General features: G+C 36.9%; 1 protein-coding gene across 1 annotated transcript in view; it reads right to left on the bottom strand.

The window, feature by feature from the left end:
- Positions 1–16,490, bottom strand: part of TMTC2 (transmembrane O-mannosyltransferase targeting cadherins 2) — a 416,162-nt gene that overhangs the window by 215,294 nt on the left and 184,378 nt on the right. Inside the window, exon 3 of the mRNA XM_079775789.1 lies at positions 1,027–1,855. Coding sequence (XP_079631915.1) covers positions 1,027–1,855 — 829 coding nt within the window. The remainder of the gene's footprint in view (positions 1–1,026; positions 1,856–16,490) is intronic.

Here is a 16,490-nt window from a genome sequence, read left to right as displayed (position 1 = left end):
AATCACTGGTCTAGATCACTGTGTATATATCCTGATATACATCAGCAGAGCACTCCATACAATTGGAATGGTTTTGTACTTTTAGTATTTAAATACTGGTACAGAATTGTGTTAGGAAAAGTAGAAGACCAGTTCAAATGCAAGCAAACATACTTTAAAGGATACATAACTGAAGAATGGATTATGAAGAACCTGAGTATTTGGCACTATTTACTATATTTCTGCACTTAAAATGTAAACTTATTTTCATTCAATTGTTTTCAAGCTTCCATAACCATTTAATTGCCTAAACCAGAGAAATCCTTTGTAACAGCTTTTGACTATTCATTTATAGATCTTGAGATTTGCTAAAATAACTTCCTAAATCAAAAGCAATTAAAAAAAATATAAACAATCTTCTCATGGTACAGTAAAAAGTTTATTTCCCCAAGTGACTTAAGAACTCAAATAAGAATGTGCTCACTACTTGGCAGCACCCCAGTTATTTGGCCTCTGCAAAGCTAAGGGTGACTCACGTTTGCATGCGTAAGCACTGACACCTAGAGACACAGTTCCAAGGTTCAGAGGTAGGCTTACCTCCAAATCTGCTAAATATGTCAATGTCATTCTTGTGTTGTTTACTCAGGTGATGCTTACAAAACAGAAGAGCTCAAGTATACTTAATTGTTTTAACCTGACTTTTATTACATGTTGAAAGAGGTAATGTTCATCAGTATTTTAAAATGTGGAAACCTTGCATTTTTCTAAAATCTTATGGTAATCGATATTTTTACATAAGAAGAGTTCTAATTCCTCTGGACAAATGTAGCCAAGGACATTGAAAATACTTCTCTATTCCAAATATGGAATGCTGATATGTCTCTAAATTGTCCTGCTCATCTCTTAAAAGATAAAAAGAAGAAAAGATATGGGCATTGCATACAAGGACCTCTTCATCCTTAATACTGTGTTTTAAGGCAAGAAGCATAGATATAAAAAGGCAGAAAGAGTAAACTGTCTAGGTAAAAGCATAAAATAAAGTATTACCTTTAGCTGGGTTTACTTTTATCCCTGACCTATACAGCATTTCCTCATTCTGCCAGTCTCCATTCCTGATTGCAGTCTTGAGTCCATAGAAAACAATTAATGTAGCTGTAGCATAAAAAATCAAGCTCTTGAGAAACCGCTTTTGGACTTTGACATAAAGGGCTCTGGCACCCACTGTAATGAGGAGGCAGAAGCCCATACTAGGAATATACAACACTCGCTCTGCAATTACAAAGCCGACATAGAAAAACAGGTTCGTGGCAGGAACAAAGGGTATTATTAACAAAGATAAAGACAGAACAACAATGTTCTCTGTAGAAGGAAGCTGTGTTGTCTGTGGTACATTATTTTTAATGCCATTTTCTACTTTGGATGCAAAGCTGGGCTTAATCTCTGAGTTCCGGTACTCCACATCTGAATGGCAGCTATGTCCATTTGCATTCTGCTTGCCATTTGTTATAAATTTCCCATAGCATTCTCTTTCCACGCTTGGGCTCTTTAAACCACAGTAGGCAAGGAGGAGGAGTCCAATATAGAAGGCCACAGTGTGTAGGTTTCTCCAATCACAAACTGTTTTGAGCAGAGGCACGGCATCCATTGACCAATCAAAACTGAGGGTATCAGGGCAGAGTAACAGCCAGAGGTTCTTGGTTGGCAAGTAGAAGAAGGTGAGTGTGCGAGCCAGGAGGCTATCAGAATCAGCAGCTGGGTTGTCAGAGTTGGAAAAGCTTGGTGGTTTGTTTCCCATCCAGTATAAACGGGCACCCAAGAGGGAAGTCCCCCAGAGAGTTAACAAACTAATGCTGAGGAAAAGAGACAAATTCTTCCCCTGAAACCAAAAGAGAGGGAGGGAAAAATTAAGATGATCATCAATACAGCATGGTGACACTTCACTTAACAGTTAGAGATGAAATACATTTTTAAATTGACAGTTAACACAGCATTATGTCTTAAATATATGACTTCATCCACCTCCTTTTTAAACATGTTTAGGAAAATTTTAACCTAAAAAAAAATTGACTGTGGAATCCTCCTTTGTATATAACTTTTGGTGAGTAGTTTTTCTTCTCATTCCTTTTCTAAAGTACCAATAACCAAAGATTCAATTTCTTGACCTCTACAAAGTAAGTTGTATATATCTCCTTCTTGGAATTAGCATCAGGTCAAAATAAGACAACAATGTGAAAGTACGTAGCATTCTTAGTAGGCATCTAATAACTGAGTTCTTTCATTTTATAATTTAGATACAGGGAAAAACAAAGAACAGTCATGACAAAAAAAATGGGGAGAACAGGATTCCACTCAGCTCGAAAGTAGGAATAGCATTTAGCCATGTCTATGCCAGTCCTGATTTCATTGTCTTGAATATCCTTGCAGAATTTATAAACCAGGCTTTCTTTCACCTGTACCCCAGGCTGCCACTGGCATCAGTGACATCCACCATTTAATAACACTCCTCACAAATGTGAAGTTTTTCACATTGATGACAACTTTTTAAGAATACATTGGCTTTACAACAAACTTATTTTATGAGAAATAAAATTGTGAGATGAAGTCAAAAGGACATCCTTGTTACTGAGAATACTGTGGCAAACTCTTTCAATCCCAATAAGAATTTAGTGACCTCAAACAATCTAGATCCTGAGAATGAAGAAAATATTTGCAAATAATACATTAATATCTAAAATATATACATAATTCATACAACTCAATAGAAAAAAAATACAATTACAAAATGGTCAGAGGATCTGAATAGACATTTTTCCAAAAAAAGATATAACAGATGGCCAATAGGTACATGAAAAGATGCTCAACATCACTAATCATCAGCGAAATGCAAATCAAAACCACAACCAGATATTACCCCACATTACTCACAATGGCTATTATAAAAAAGATAAGAAATAACAAGTGTTGATGAGGATGTGGAAAAAAGGGAAACCTTGTGTACAGTTGGTGGGAATATAAATTGGTGCACCCACTATGGAAAATAAGCATGGAAATGCCTCACTAAAATAGAATTACCATCTGATTCAGCAATTCCACTTCTGGTTATTTATCTGAAGAAACTGAAATTACTATCTCAAAAAGATACCTGCATCCCCATGTTTACTACAGCATTATTTGTAGCAGCCAAAACATGAAAGCATCCCAAGTGTATATCGATAGATGAATGAATAAAGAAAATGTGATATAGATATCTATATATACCTCAAATGGAATATTACCCAGCTATAAAAAGAAGGAAACTCTGCCATTTTCCACAACATGAATATACTTTAAGGGCATCATGCTAAGAGAAATCAGTCAGACAGAGGAAGAAAAATAATGTATTACCTCACAGGCAGAATCTAAAAAAACCCCCACAAACTCACATATTCAGAGAACAAACTGATGGGTGGCAGAGATGGGCAGGATGTAAAGGGGTAAATGGCAAAAGTGGTCAAAAGGTAAAAGTTCCAGTTATCTATCCTATCTAATAATAGAGTAAAATGTAAATTACCATCACTCCGCTACGCCCACGATTGGGCGGTGGGAGGCTGGGGGGCGGGACTCGGGGTGGCCTATCCGGCCATTGAGAGGCACGGATCCGCTGCCACTGAGGGGGGCGGGACTCCCGCCCCCTGCGACTCTCAACGGCCAGATCGAGGCCAGATCCGCAGCCGCTGAGGGGGCCTGCGCGGACACCCAGCTGCGCCTCTCAACGGCAGGGTAGCCAGGTGTCCGCGGCAGCCCCCCTCAGCGGCCCTTGAGAGGCTCAGGGGGTGGGAGTCCCGCCCCCTGCGCCTCTCAACAGCAGGGTAGCCCCCCTCAGCAGCCACGGACCATCAAAAGCGTGGGAGCTGGGTGCCTGTCCACTCAGGCACCCAGCTCCCCACAATCAAAAGCAAAAGTGTGGCAGCTGGATGCCTTTCCGCTCAAGCACCAGGCCTTTCAGAAGCCTCCAGCGCGCTGGAGGCTTCTGATAGGCCTGGTGCACTAGCGGACAGGCACCCAGCTCCCCGTGATCAAAAGCAAAAGCGTGTAGGGGACCCTACACGTGCATGATTCAATCATGCACTGGGCCTCTAGTATATATATAAAAGGCTAAGTGACCATAGCATCCGAAACAACTGAAAGGACGACCAAACAGGCTGTGTGGGGCGACCAGGCCGGCAGGGGGGTTAGTGAGGGGCCACCAAACGACTGAACAACAGGCTGCATGGGGCTACCAGGCCTGCAGCAGGGGGGCAGTTGGGGGCGACCAGGCTGGCGGGGGGGGGGGGGCAAATGAGGGGCAACCAGGCCGGCAGAGGGGGGCAGTGAGGAGCAACCAGGTTGGCAGGGGGGGCAGTTGGGGCGACCAGGCTGGCGGGGTGGGGGCAGTTGGGGGTGACCAGGCCAGCAGGGGGGGAAGTTAGGTGCGATCAGGCAGGCAGGCAGGTGAGCAGTTAGGAGCTAGTGGTCCCGGATTGTGAAAGAGATGTCCGATTGCCAGTTTTGGCCCAATCCCTGGGATCGGACATCCCCTGAGGGGTCCCAGATTGGAGAGGGTGCAGGCTGGGCTGAGGGGACGCCCCCATTCACAAATTTCATGCACGGGCCTCTAGTAAGATAAGTAAGTCTGAGGATGTAATGTATAGGGTGGTGATTACAGTTAACACTGTATTAGTGTATATTTGACAGTTGATAATAGACCAGGACCTTAAAAGTTCACATCACAATAAAAAATAAAATTTTTATAACTATGTGTTACAAAACTTGACTTATTGTGGTAATCATTTCACAATATATACATATATCAAATTATTATTTTGTATACCTAAAACTAATATAATGTCTATGTCAATTATATCTCAATTAAAAAACAATCCACAAAGAGCAATATATCTTGAGCATGCACAACTTCCATTATAACCATCTCTATATTATAAGCAACTGCTACTACACTGTCCTTCCCAGACTCTTCTCATTCACCTCTCTCACTGCTGGAAGCCACATAACTGGTCCTAGACCATCTGCTCTATCTCCACTCAGAACCTAATGATCTCAGCAAGATTCATGATTTTAAAATTATTAATATTTCCTAATAACTCCACCTGCATCTCCTTTCACCTCCATAGTCCTTTATTCAATTGTATTTTGATCATATATTCTTAGGTACCTCAACTCTAAATGCCCAATATACAACTTGCCTTCCCACCTTCTCCAATGAAACAGTTCCTCTCCAGTCATTACATCTGAGATAATGGTAATACTATGTAAGCAGTGTCTTCTTCACAACCTCTCTCCTTCCCTCCACATTCCATGCATTACATACACCAAGTCCTCTCACTTTCACTTCAAAATATATCCTAATGTGTCCATTTCCCTACATTTCTTCTGCCATCACTCTAGTTCAAAATGTCAAGACTTGCCGAAACCGGTTTGGCTCAGTGGATAGAGCGTCGGCCTGCGGACTCAGGGGTCCCAGGTTCGATTCCGGTCAAGGGCATGTACCTTGGTTGCGGGCACATCCCCAGTAGGGGGTGTGCAAGAGGCAGCTGATCGATGTTTCTCTCTCATCGATGTTTCTAACTCTCTATCCCTCTCTCTTCCTCTCTGTAAAAAATCAATAAAATATATTTTTAAAAAAAAAGCCAAGACTTGGATTGTCAGAATAGACTCCTCCTAACTGGTAATCTAACCCTTTCCAATACAGATAATAGTGTTCCCAAATTTTAAAATCATTAATGGGAGCTTATTCTAAGATCTTAGAAGTTTTTATCTCTAGAAAACCAAAAGTTTATAGTTCATTGAGCAGTTTTCTTGATGGTATGTCTACTTTTATATTTCAAAATTATTTTGAACAGTATTTTAGATATTTAAAGAGGGGTAATTCTGGGTATAAAAGACAAGAAATAAAGGAAGAGGAGGTTAGAAGTTAAAAATTCAGAATAAGAAAAATTAGAAACAACAAATAAATGGAAATTTTAAGAGGTGGGATTGTTGGTTAATATCAAATCACAATAGTGCTAAATTCATAGAATTTAACTGTCTCAGTGTTTTAAAAACTTCTTTGGTGGCCCTGGCTGGTTTGGCTTAGTGGATAGAGTGTCACCCTGCAGACTGAAGGGTCCTGGGATCTATTATAGCCGGGGGCACATGCCTGGGTTGCAGGCTTGATCCCCAGTAGGGGACGTGCAGGAGGCAGCCAATCAATGATTCTCATCATTGATGTTTCTCTCTCTCTCCCTCACCCATCCTTTCTGAAATCAATAAACATATTTAAATAAAAATGAAAACTTCTGTGGCAGACCTCTGCTCAAAATTAACTTTTGTAATGCTATTTGGAACTTTTAATGGCAGGGGAATAATATGTTCAGTCATCACCAATCTTTAAATTTCAGGTCTCTGCTAGAAAAAATGAAATGATTCAAAGCCTCTTTATCATCTAAAAGTAAGTTTTGCAACCCATTATCTGCCTCTTCTGAAATTCTGCACAGCAAAAAGCTTAAAATTTCTGGATTATAGGAGAAAAATTAAACCACACAAAACCAAATGTTAAAAGTTGTAAATAACTTGATGGATCGAGGACATAATTGAGTAATCTTAGATTATAAAAAGGAGAAACATATCATTTGGCAAAGGTAAATGAGAAAAGATATCATGAATAAAGAAGACTGAACTTGAAAATAATTCGATTTTGAATTTGCACCAAAAATCCATTTTCAAAGTGTAACTGAAGGCCGTGCTATTATAATGTCTTCTGGGAAGACTGCGTGGAGAGGAGGAAAGGAAGAATAGCTGCTAACAAGCAAGAAGTAAAGCAAAGCAACAAGAGAACCACACACATAGGGAAGGAAGAACAGTCAGTTTCTTTGCTAGTCATGAAACTCCAGGGTAACTTGGCTTTAAAAATTACATAATTCTATTTTGTTCCTAAAGTCAGAAATGGCATAATAAGGCAAAACTAACTTATGCATTAATTTGTAATAAAAGCATCTTTAATAATTTATTAAATTGTAATAAACTATCATCAAAATAAGACATTGAGATTTAAGATGTGATAAAAATAACTCCAGTATTTGTGATGATTGAAGAATTTTTAAATACAATAAACTATAATATAAAATATGAGTAATGAAAACTATTCCATGGTAAATTTTATATGAGTCTAAATGCTGGGAAAATAGTAATCTATAATAAAAGTGTTATATGCAAATCAACTGAATGGCTGAACAGCGGAATGACTGTCCAGATGACCTTCCGGAAGAAGCCGGGGCTGCAAGAGCCAAGGGAGCTGGGGCTGCGAGGGCCTACTCTTGCATGAATTTCGTGCATCGGGCCTCTAGTATAAACATAAAAACCATAAGTAAAAATAAAATTATAGCATTAGTTTATGTAGAATTTATATACCAAAACAGTGCATTCTAACTTAATGGTGAAGTAAGGGCCAAATAAATGAAAAATTAAAGAAAAACTGAACTAACAGGTAAAAGAAAATCGATATGAAAATGTTTAAAGTGAGCTTCTCAGACTTCGTGATTGACTACTACATTTTAAGTATCAGTCTAAACTTGAAATCACAGCTTTCAAGTCTCTTTAATGTTTTCTAATAGAATTCTAGTGAAATCTATCAGTTATAAAAATGGGATTCTGATGAAACCAATTTCTCTTGTAAACTTATGGCCTTAAAAATAAGGTAAAAGAAAAAAGGCATGGAAAGGTTTTATTTATTCATTTTAGCATCTGTGCTCTGATTTATGAATTAAATCAAATTAACAAATTGTTATTGAGCTATAGCTAGGAGCCAAGTAACCATACATTTAGCCTTAGCATCTCTTTGCTCTTGGCTGGTGTATGAAATTGATTCAGCACAGGTATTTCTCAGATAAGGCACCTGAGTTCTGAGTTGCCACCCCAGACTTCAAAGAGAAAACTGGTGAAAATTCACACAGAGAAGATGCAACTTCAAAGTCAGGGAAATTTAAACATCTGAGTATAACCTCTGGTTGGGAGCAATAGAAAATGATTGCAGTGTAATAGGGAAAGCATAATCAGTTCATTCAACATTTCATTAAGGCTGCTGCATGCCAGGCACTCTAGTATGCACTGATATACACCCGTAAGAAGAGAGACGAGACCTTGTATTCTTGGAGCTTCATATATCCTACTAGAAGCCCAATGCATGAAGATCCATGCAAGAAGGGGCCTTCCTTCCCCTGGCTGTCAGCACTGCCTTCTCTTGGGCCGGAGCCTCCTTTTCGCCTTTGCTCTGGCCTGGAGCTGCCTTTCCACCTTCCCACGCTGCCCAGAGGCTCAGAGCGGCTGGGGTGGTTCGGAACACCTGTGTCTTCGCCATGTCTGCCCCTGGCTGCTTGGCACGTGTATATGCAAATTAACCCTCCATCTTTGTTGGGTTGATTTGCATGCTCACTCCTGATTGGCTGGTGGGCATCGTGAAGGTATGGTCAATTTACATCTTTCTCTTTTATTAGTGTAGATTCCAGAAAAACACATCATGAGGAAAAGAACCATAGGGACTTAAAGGACAATTTTCAGACCTACAGGACCATCCATATTAATTGTGAGCTTTTAAAAATACCAGTGCCTTGGTCTAACTAAATTCTCCATAGGAGATTGATTCTAATGCAACTGAAGTTGAGAATCATTGCATATTTGTACAAGTCTAATTTTTAGTGATACTAAAAATACGGTTGGCCTATGGTTTTCATTTCACAAAGTTTTAAAGCTTATCTTCCTCAATCTAAATGAATAAACCATAATGAAACATAACGTTTTCTCTCAAGCTCAGGGCTAAATTGAATTCTTAGTATAATAAGGGAGTGGTGAGCATCATGAAGGTCAGGCTACAAAGGAACTGAGGTCATTGTAATAAGTAGAACTCAAGGTTGAAATATTTAAGTGCTGTTGCACTATACAGAAGACAGAGGATTTGTTCTCTGCGGGGACAAATAGTCTTATAAATATGAATCACAAAAAGCACATAATCCAATAGAAAAAAATTTTAAATATAGAGAGGAAATTAAGGAAAAGGCAAAAACATTTGAAAAATTGTTCAATTTCATTCATCAATAAAAATGAAAATCAAACTGAAAAAAATATATTTCACATGAATCTAAGTGGGGTGAAAAAGAGAAATGGAAAAAATTGGATATAAAAGTCACTGACTTTTGGGTAAATATAAATTGTATAGTTTTGGTGAGAAAATTGGAATTATTTAGAAAAATTAATACTTTGCATCCCATATTATTTGATAATCTGGACTTAGTTACCTATTCTCTGAAAAGAAAATCTCTCTTAGATCTAAATCTAAGGACATCTAATTCATCACTGTTTATAAATGCAAAAATAAGAAAATAGCTAAAAATTTCAATAAAGCAATATGAAAATAAACCATGCTTTATCCATATCTTTTGAATATATAATGCAATTGAGAGGAAAAGGATACTTTTTTACAAAATACCATAAATAAATACAAATAGACATAAACTGGCTTTATGAAAATCAAATTTTTCTAAATGTTTAAATATGTTTTTCATCTTTTTATAAGTTCTACTTTAACATAAAAAGGGAAATCAGCTCTAACCTCCATTTTATTGAAAAGAAAACATAAACTATATCTTTCTTTTTTTTTTAATTACATTTTATTAGGGTGGCATTGGCCAACATGCACATATTGGTTTCATATGTGAATTTCTAAGTTACAAAATTTTAGAGGAATTTTTCTGGGACTGTCAGAAACAGAAAATCATAGGATGGAAATCAGTTAAGAATATAATGTTTATGGTTCACAATTTTATTTCTAGTCTTTGGGTACACTAAAGAAACAGAAAAACCTACTTATTAGTTAATCAGTTAATGATGTGACATTTATCATAAAACATCAAAATCTTTCCCACATATCACCTGAAAGATGAAGTGAAGGCTGATGAGAAGACCCTGCCATATTAATTAGTGATGATGCCTTTTAAGAAGCCCTATAGTAAATTATTTCCTTCTATGTGAGTCTTTGACTAAAGAAAGAACACAAGAAAAAAATGAAAATCAACTATAACAACTCCCCTATCATTCAAGAAAAACTGCCATGCATGCTGGCAACTTCAATATTGTATTCTATCTCATATTTTCTGGGGCATAAAAGAAACTGAAAATAAATATTTTAGACTCGATGAAAGAAAAATGTAAACATTCTGGTGTAGAGTATGAAAACCATCATGAGACTCACTTTTTGGCAAACTAATAAAAATAAATTACTTAAGCAATAGGCTCATTTAATTCCAAATTAAGCCCTTGGCAATGATAATAGAGTTATAATAATAAAGCCGATAAAAATCAGTATCTGAAAGTTTTAAGAACAACTGAGAGAAAAGGCTATCCAGACATAACAAAAATCCAGTATCTTTTATTTTGTAGCCATCATTATCACTGAAGTCATAGGCTTTCCTCATGTCAATAATATAGGCTTCCTCTTTGCTGTCCTCCTTTTCCAAAACAGTTCTCATTAGAGACTCACTCTAACACATGAATATAAAAGTATATTGTACTGAATTTGTGACAAGAAGTAATGCATGGCTAAAGGATAATTAGTAATTGTTCTTAGCACATATTCATATAATTAATCAAAGTTTTGCCAAAATAAAGTTGTCAGGATACTTCTGTTTCCCTTCAATGGAAAAACAGATTTCCTTATTAATAATTACCCTCTATATAAGATTAGAAACTCTTTTTCCATATCAACTAACAGATAAGATAAAATACTTTTAATGTTTGGTATATCAAACTACATAAAGAGGTTCAATGGACGGACCTCTCCGGTCTTTGTGAGGAAAGAATTTCAAGATGTAGGGCACAGGAAGCATGGTATAATACTGAGAAATTTATTCAGCACTTTCGATTATGAAGAATCATTTATTCAGCCAAAACCGGTTTGGCTCAGTGGATGGAGCGTCGGCCTGCGGACTCCAGGGTCCCAGGTTCGATTCCGGTCAGGGGCATGTACCTTGGTTGCGGGCACATCCCCAGTGGGGGGTGTGCAAGAGGCAGCTGATCAATGTTTCTCTCTCATCGATGTTTCTAACTCTCTATCCCTCTCTCTTCCTCTCTGTAAAAAATCAATAAAATATATTAAAAAAATAAAAAATAAAAAAAATAAAAAGAATCATTTATTCAAGATGACTTTGTAATACACCATAATACTTTATGGTGAGTTCTAAGCTCTATCAGAAAGCATTTGTACATGCCCAGATAAACAAATAACAGCTAAACAAATCAGTTATAGATTTCATTTCACTGATGAAAATTTAGATTTTTTAAAATCAGATTATCATTTACCAACAAGGTTTTCCTCAAGGGAGATTATGGTTACTTCAAAATCCAGAGAGTGTCAAAGCATATTCATGTATCTGACATTATAAATGACACATGTTACTTACCCAAAGTTTAAAATCAAATATATTTGTATTGATTTGGTAGTAAAAGGTCATTGGAAACAATAATGTATTTTTTTCTTATTTCAGTTACAATCATAACTATTAACCTACTTAAAATTCCTCATAATCTTCATTCATACATGATACTTAGCTAATGTTGGTAAAAAATGAACATTTAGAATATTAAACAAATGTAAATTAAAGAGAAGAAACTTAAGATGACTATACATTCTTCTTTTACTTAATCATACTTGAGGTTCTTCTGAATTTTACTTAAACATTTGTTTTATTTACTTTGTCAATGATGTTATCTAGTGTCTGCATCTTGATTTTTTTAATATATTTTATTGATTTTTTGCAGAGAGGAAGGGAGAGGGATAGAGAGTTAGAAACATCGATGAGAGAGAAACATCGATCAGCTGCCTCCTGCACACCCCCTACTGGGGATGTGCCTGCAACCAAGGTACATGCCCTTGACCGGAATCGAACCCGGGACCCCTCAGTCCGCAGGCCGACGCTCTATCCACTGAGCCAAGCCGGTTTCGGCTGCATCTTGATTTTTAATACTATTTTCTAATAAAAGGAACTAGGGTTCTTTGAAGAAATGAACTGATTTTAGGACTAGGGCAGGAAATACACAAGATGAGCGAGAAAGTGAGAAACTGCTCAACACACACACACAGTGTCAAAGGGACACAGGATTATATTTAAAGAGCTCCCACTGGCAAAAGCTGGGACAAAATGAGCAATAAAATAAGTAAAGCGGTATTAAATTATAGCCCAGTGTATAAAATAAATACCCATAAGTCCATACCAAGAAATTATTCAAAAAATAAATACATGAGGGTGAAGAGACAAATGTCCCTCACAGACTTTCAAATAATTGACATCCATACTCCACCCTCAAAGAAGGAAAGCATAATTCCCCACTCTATAAATATGGGCCATGCCTTCTGACTTCCTTCCAAAGAACACAGTGTGGAAGGACGGAAGCGGGAGGGATTAACTCTATGGTGGAGAAACATGAAAAAACACTATCTCAGGCCAGATGGCAAGGTCCACGTTAACAGTGATAAGTCAGGTTGATATTGGGTACCTTTGGTATTATCATTATATCTGTCTTCTTCCTCTCAAAACGCATGAAAATGTAATCATGAGAAAAACATCTGGCAAACTCCAATGGAGAACATTTCACAAAATAGCTAACTAGAAATGCTTAGAAGTGTGAAGGTTATAAAAACAAAGTCTGAGGAACTGTCACAGGAGGAGGAGCCTAGGACACATGACAAAGAAGGGGAATGTGCTCTTCCAGATGGCACCTTGGGACAGAAAAGGAACATTAAGTAACAATGACGGAAATCTGAGTGAACTATGACCTTCAGTTAATAATAATGTGTCCACATTGGTTAATTAATTATAAATACTATACCAATGTAAAATGACAATAATAGGGGAAACTGGGTGTGAAGTATATAGGAACTCTGTTTCATCTTCTCAATGTTTCTGTAAACCTAAAACTGTTCTAGAAAATAAAACCATTTAAAGAATGCTTTGTTAGCAGAATAAAAACGTTAGAAAGCAAATAAAATTAAGTAGATGGGCTTCGAAAGATCAATATCTGAAAGCTTCGAGCCAAAAAATACAGTCAATCCTCTGTATGCGTGGTTTTATATAGCCTCAGATTCAGCCAACCATGTATCAAAAATTTCAGGGAAAAAAATCCCAAAAGTTCCAAAAAGGCAAAACTTGAATTTACCATGTGCCAGGCACTACGCTGAATCCATGCAAATGAAGTGAGAGGTAGCATACCCTGTGTAGCCTAGAGGCAAATATAGGTTATGTCCATTTTATATAAGTGACGAGCACGAGTGGATTTTTGTATCCACTAGAGTCCTGGAACCAATCCCCCTTGTATACAGAGGGATTACTGTATTAACACCAATGTTAAGTGCATATTAACATTTTAACTGCTGTCTAAATTAATTCCAAAAAGATGGAACATAGAATGAAGTAAAATTCAGGTTAAGTGACCACAGTTGCATACATATATTGTATGAGAGATGTCATAGTGATTTCAAATCCTGTTTGGTTTTTGTCTGACACTCTATAGCATTTGTCGTATACCTACTATAACACCCCCCAAAGAGTAAAGTATGGAGGAAAGGATGCTTCTAAACCCGTTATTATGGTGCTTTTGTTGGCATAGTGACCCACTCTTCCTCATTGAACTAATTCCTCGCATACCCATGGCAAGCTCCTTCTAGAACTACCACATAGAAACTGAAGTACCCAAAGAGTTCAATTGCTGGAACCGCAAGGGGTGTGCCACAGACCCTACCCCAGTACACTAAAAGCAAGCCCCTGAATGCCAGCTTTCACAGTAATCTTGTTTAGCTTAAAATAAGAGGTTTAACACTTGCCACCAGGCAGTGCACTATGGTCAAATCAGGGTAGCCATGAAACAATCCACCCTTTATGAAGAAAATATGTGAAGAAAATATCCTCTGTGAACTAAGAAACAAAAGAAGACACCTCTCTTTGATTATCAAAACCCTTTCGGTTTTTATTAAACTCCTTTCTCTTCTCCCTAAGAATACAAATAGTAGGAAGAGAAATCAAAATAAGAGAGCTACAAATGAATTGAATTTGGAAAAGGAACTCTTTTCTATCCATCTCTCCTTAAGTGGGCAAGAGCATTACAAATGTAGTCCCCATGCCAATGGATTAAACTGCAACATTCTTTTAACTCTGTGTGGCTTTAGTGCAACAAACCAGCCATTATCCAGTCTCATTAATGAGTTAAGCATGTGAGGCCAGCATTTTGAAAACATAAAGAGACAAACTATAATGAGACTTCCCTCAGTGGGGAGGCCAAGATACAGCCGTCTTCTCTCAAAGATATCATAATGGACAGCTATTTAATGAGTGTGGGAGTTTTCCTATGAAGATACAAAAGATACCAATAAAATATTTTATATACACAAATAAAACTTAATACACATACCTTATAGGTAGGTGATCATTATAAGCACCAATTCAATGCTTAGTGTTCTTAAGTGGAAATATGCTCCCACTTTATAATTGCATTTGTCTTCTGATGAATACAAAGAGCAATTCAGTGTAAAAATAGACAAATGGTTATTTACTTTTTTCTTATAAATAAAAATGCAGCCCTTTACCCATACATTTCTCAGGTGGAGTTTGTCTTTATTCTCAGAATGCCACATTGACTTCTAAAACAACACTAGCTTTGTTTGTTTGTTTTTTGTTTTGTTTGTTTTTATTGGGAAACTGAGGCAGAGTAATTAGAGTTTTTGAAAGACAATTTTCACTTCCAGAAACATGCATCAATTTTATAATTCTTCTTTCAATACCTGGTAATTACAACTATTCAGAAATTCCCAGACAATACTGTGGCACACACTTAGGTGTTATAATTAGCAGTCGATCAGAGCAGAACCAAACAGAATTGGAATCCCTGCAAGATCAGCTGAGCAGAACATTCTGGGTTTACTGAGCAAGCAGAAGGGTCATCACCTGTCCCTCCTCCCCATGCCTAAACGACCATGCCAAATTGTCAAGTGCATCAGAGTAGTAAAGAGAGTTATGGTTAGTAGAATCTATTACAGAAAAAAAAAAACAAAAAAAAAAAACACCTCTACTTCCAAACCTTTGTTGGGTAGAATATTTTCTTTGCTCCCTTTAATATATATAGAAGCGATATAAGGAGCAGCAAAGAGGTGATATCAGCAGTAACCTAAAACTAGTTATCTGAAAATACACAACAATTAGTTTTCATGAAAAGAAGAATGATCTTTTTAGACCAATACAACCTTTGAAAGTGAATTTCTTTTTGAAAAGTAAAACAGTAAACCTAGATGGCAATATCTGGTTTAAATAAATTGAATACCTTTCCTAAGTACAAATTAATATTTGCATCTACAAATAAGCATTTCTTAAATGTATATCTTTATTAGCTGACCCTCAAATTATTTTACAAAAAAATAAATGAGTTGCATATTTCATATTATACAGACATAGAAATGCTTGATATAGCTGCCAAGTGGCCATAAGCCAGATATTTGGGAACAAACAAAAATACTAAAAAGTTTTGCAGTTCAGGTTCTTTTCTGATAGTCCCTCCAAAAGCGTCTTCCTGCCAGAAGTAACTTGGCAAAAATGCGATTTTTGAAGCCTATTGGTGGTGGCTACCAATCTAAACAGAGGAAATCTTTGTATAAACGTAATCTGTCTCATGTCTTTCATTCTCTTTTAATGTGAGATTTAAAATTAAATTTTAATCATATACTAACTTTTCAAGATTACATATGGGAATTGAGGTGTTCAGAAAGTTCACAGGCAACTTCACAAGAAGGTTTTAAAACTGGAAACTGTGAAACCCACATAATCATTGCAGTATTTGTCTTCTACTTGAATAAGACTTCAATACACCCCCGAAGTTTGATCTTACTTCAAATTAGTTAAAAAAGAATTCTGCATTTACTAAATACCTTTTCTAAGGGCCATTAAAACTCTCCTCATTAATCTTCTAAGAATGTTTACCTTTTGTAGCTATCATTAAATATTTCAAGTAATTTCAGACAGGGTTAAAATCTGGGTTTTTCCCCCCAAAGATGTATATCTTTGATTTTTAGCAGCATTTAAAATAACCTAGAATTAAATACGATTTACTGCAAAGCCCTCTCATGAGTCTTCAAAACATATTTGGATAATTTTTTTAGTTCAATGCAGCACCAATTAGTACTAATCATTGCCATGCCCTAATTATTTAAATTAAATAAATTGAACTTACACGTGCAAACATTTTGCAATTCACCCCACATCCACTTCTCTTTTCAAGTTAACTCACAAGATTAGACAACTTGTTTTAATAGATTATTATCATTGGATTAGGTCCAAAAAGCATTCCTCTAAAGGGAATTCTGTCTGCTTTAACAGTTGTGGTTTAGTGGACGCTCTCTGACTCAAGTGTCAATCATTTTTTTTGACAGGCTCCTGGCCCTTAGAAGCCTGCTGTGAGACCAGCAA

The sequence above is a fragment of the Cnephaeus nilssonii genome (assembly GCF_951640355.1).
Source record: "Cnephaeus nilssonii genome assembly, chromosome: 6".
Lineage (NCBI taxonomy): Eukaryota > Metazoa > Chordata > Mammalia > Chiroptera > Vespertilionidae > Cnephaeus > Cnephaeus nilssonii.
Note: the sequence above shows the minus strand (reverse complement) of the source record. Positions and strands in the feature narration are given on the sequence as shown.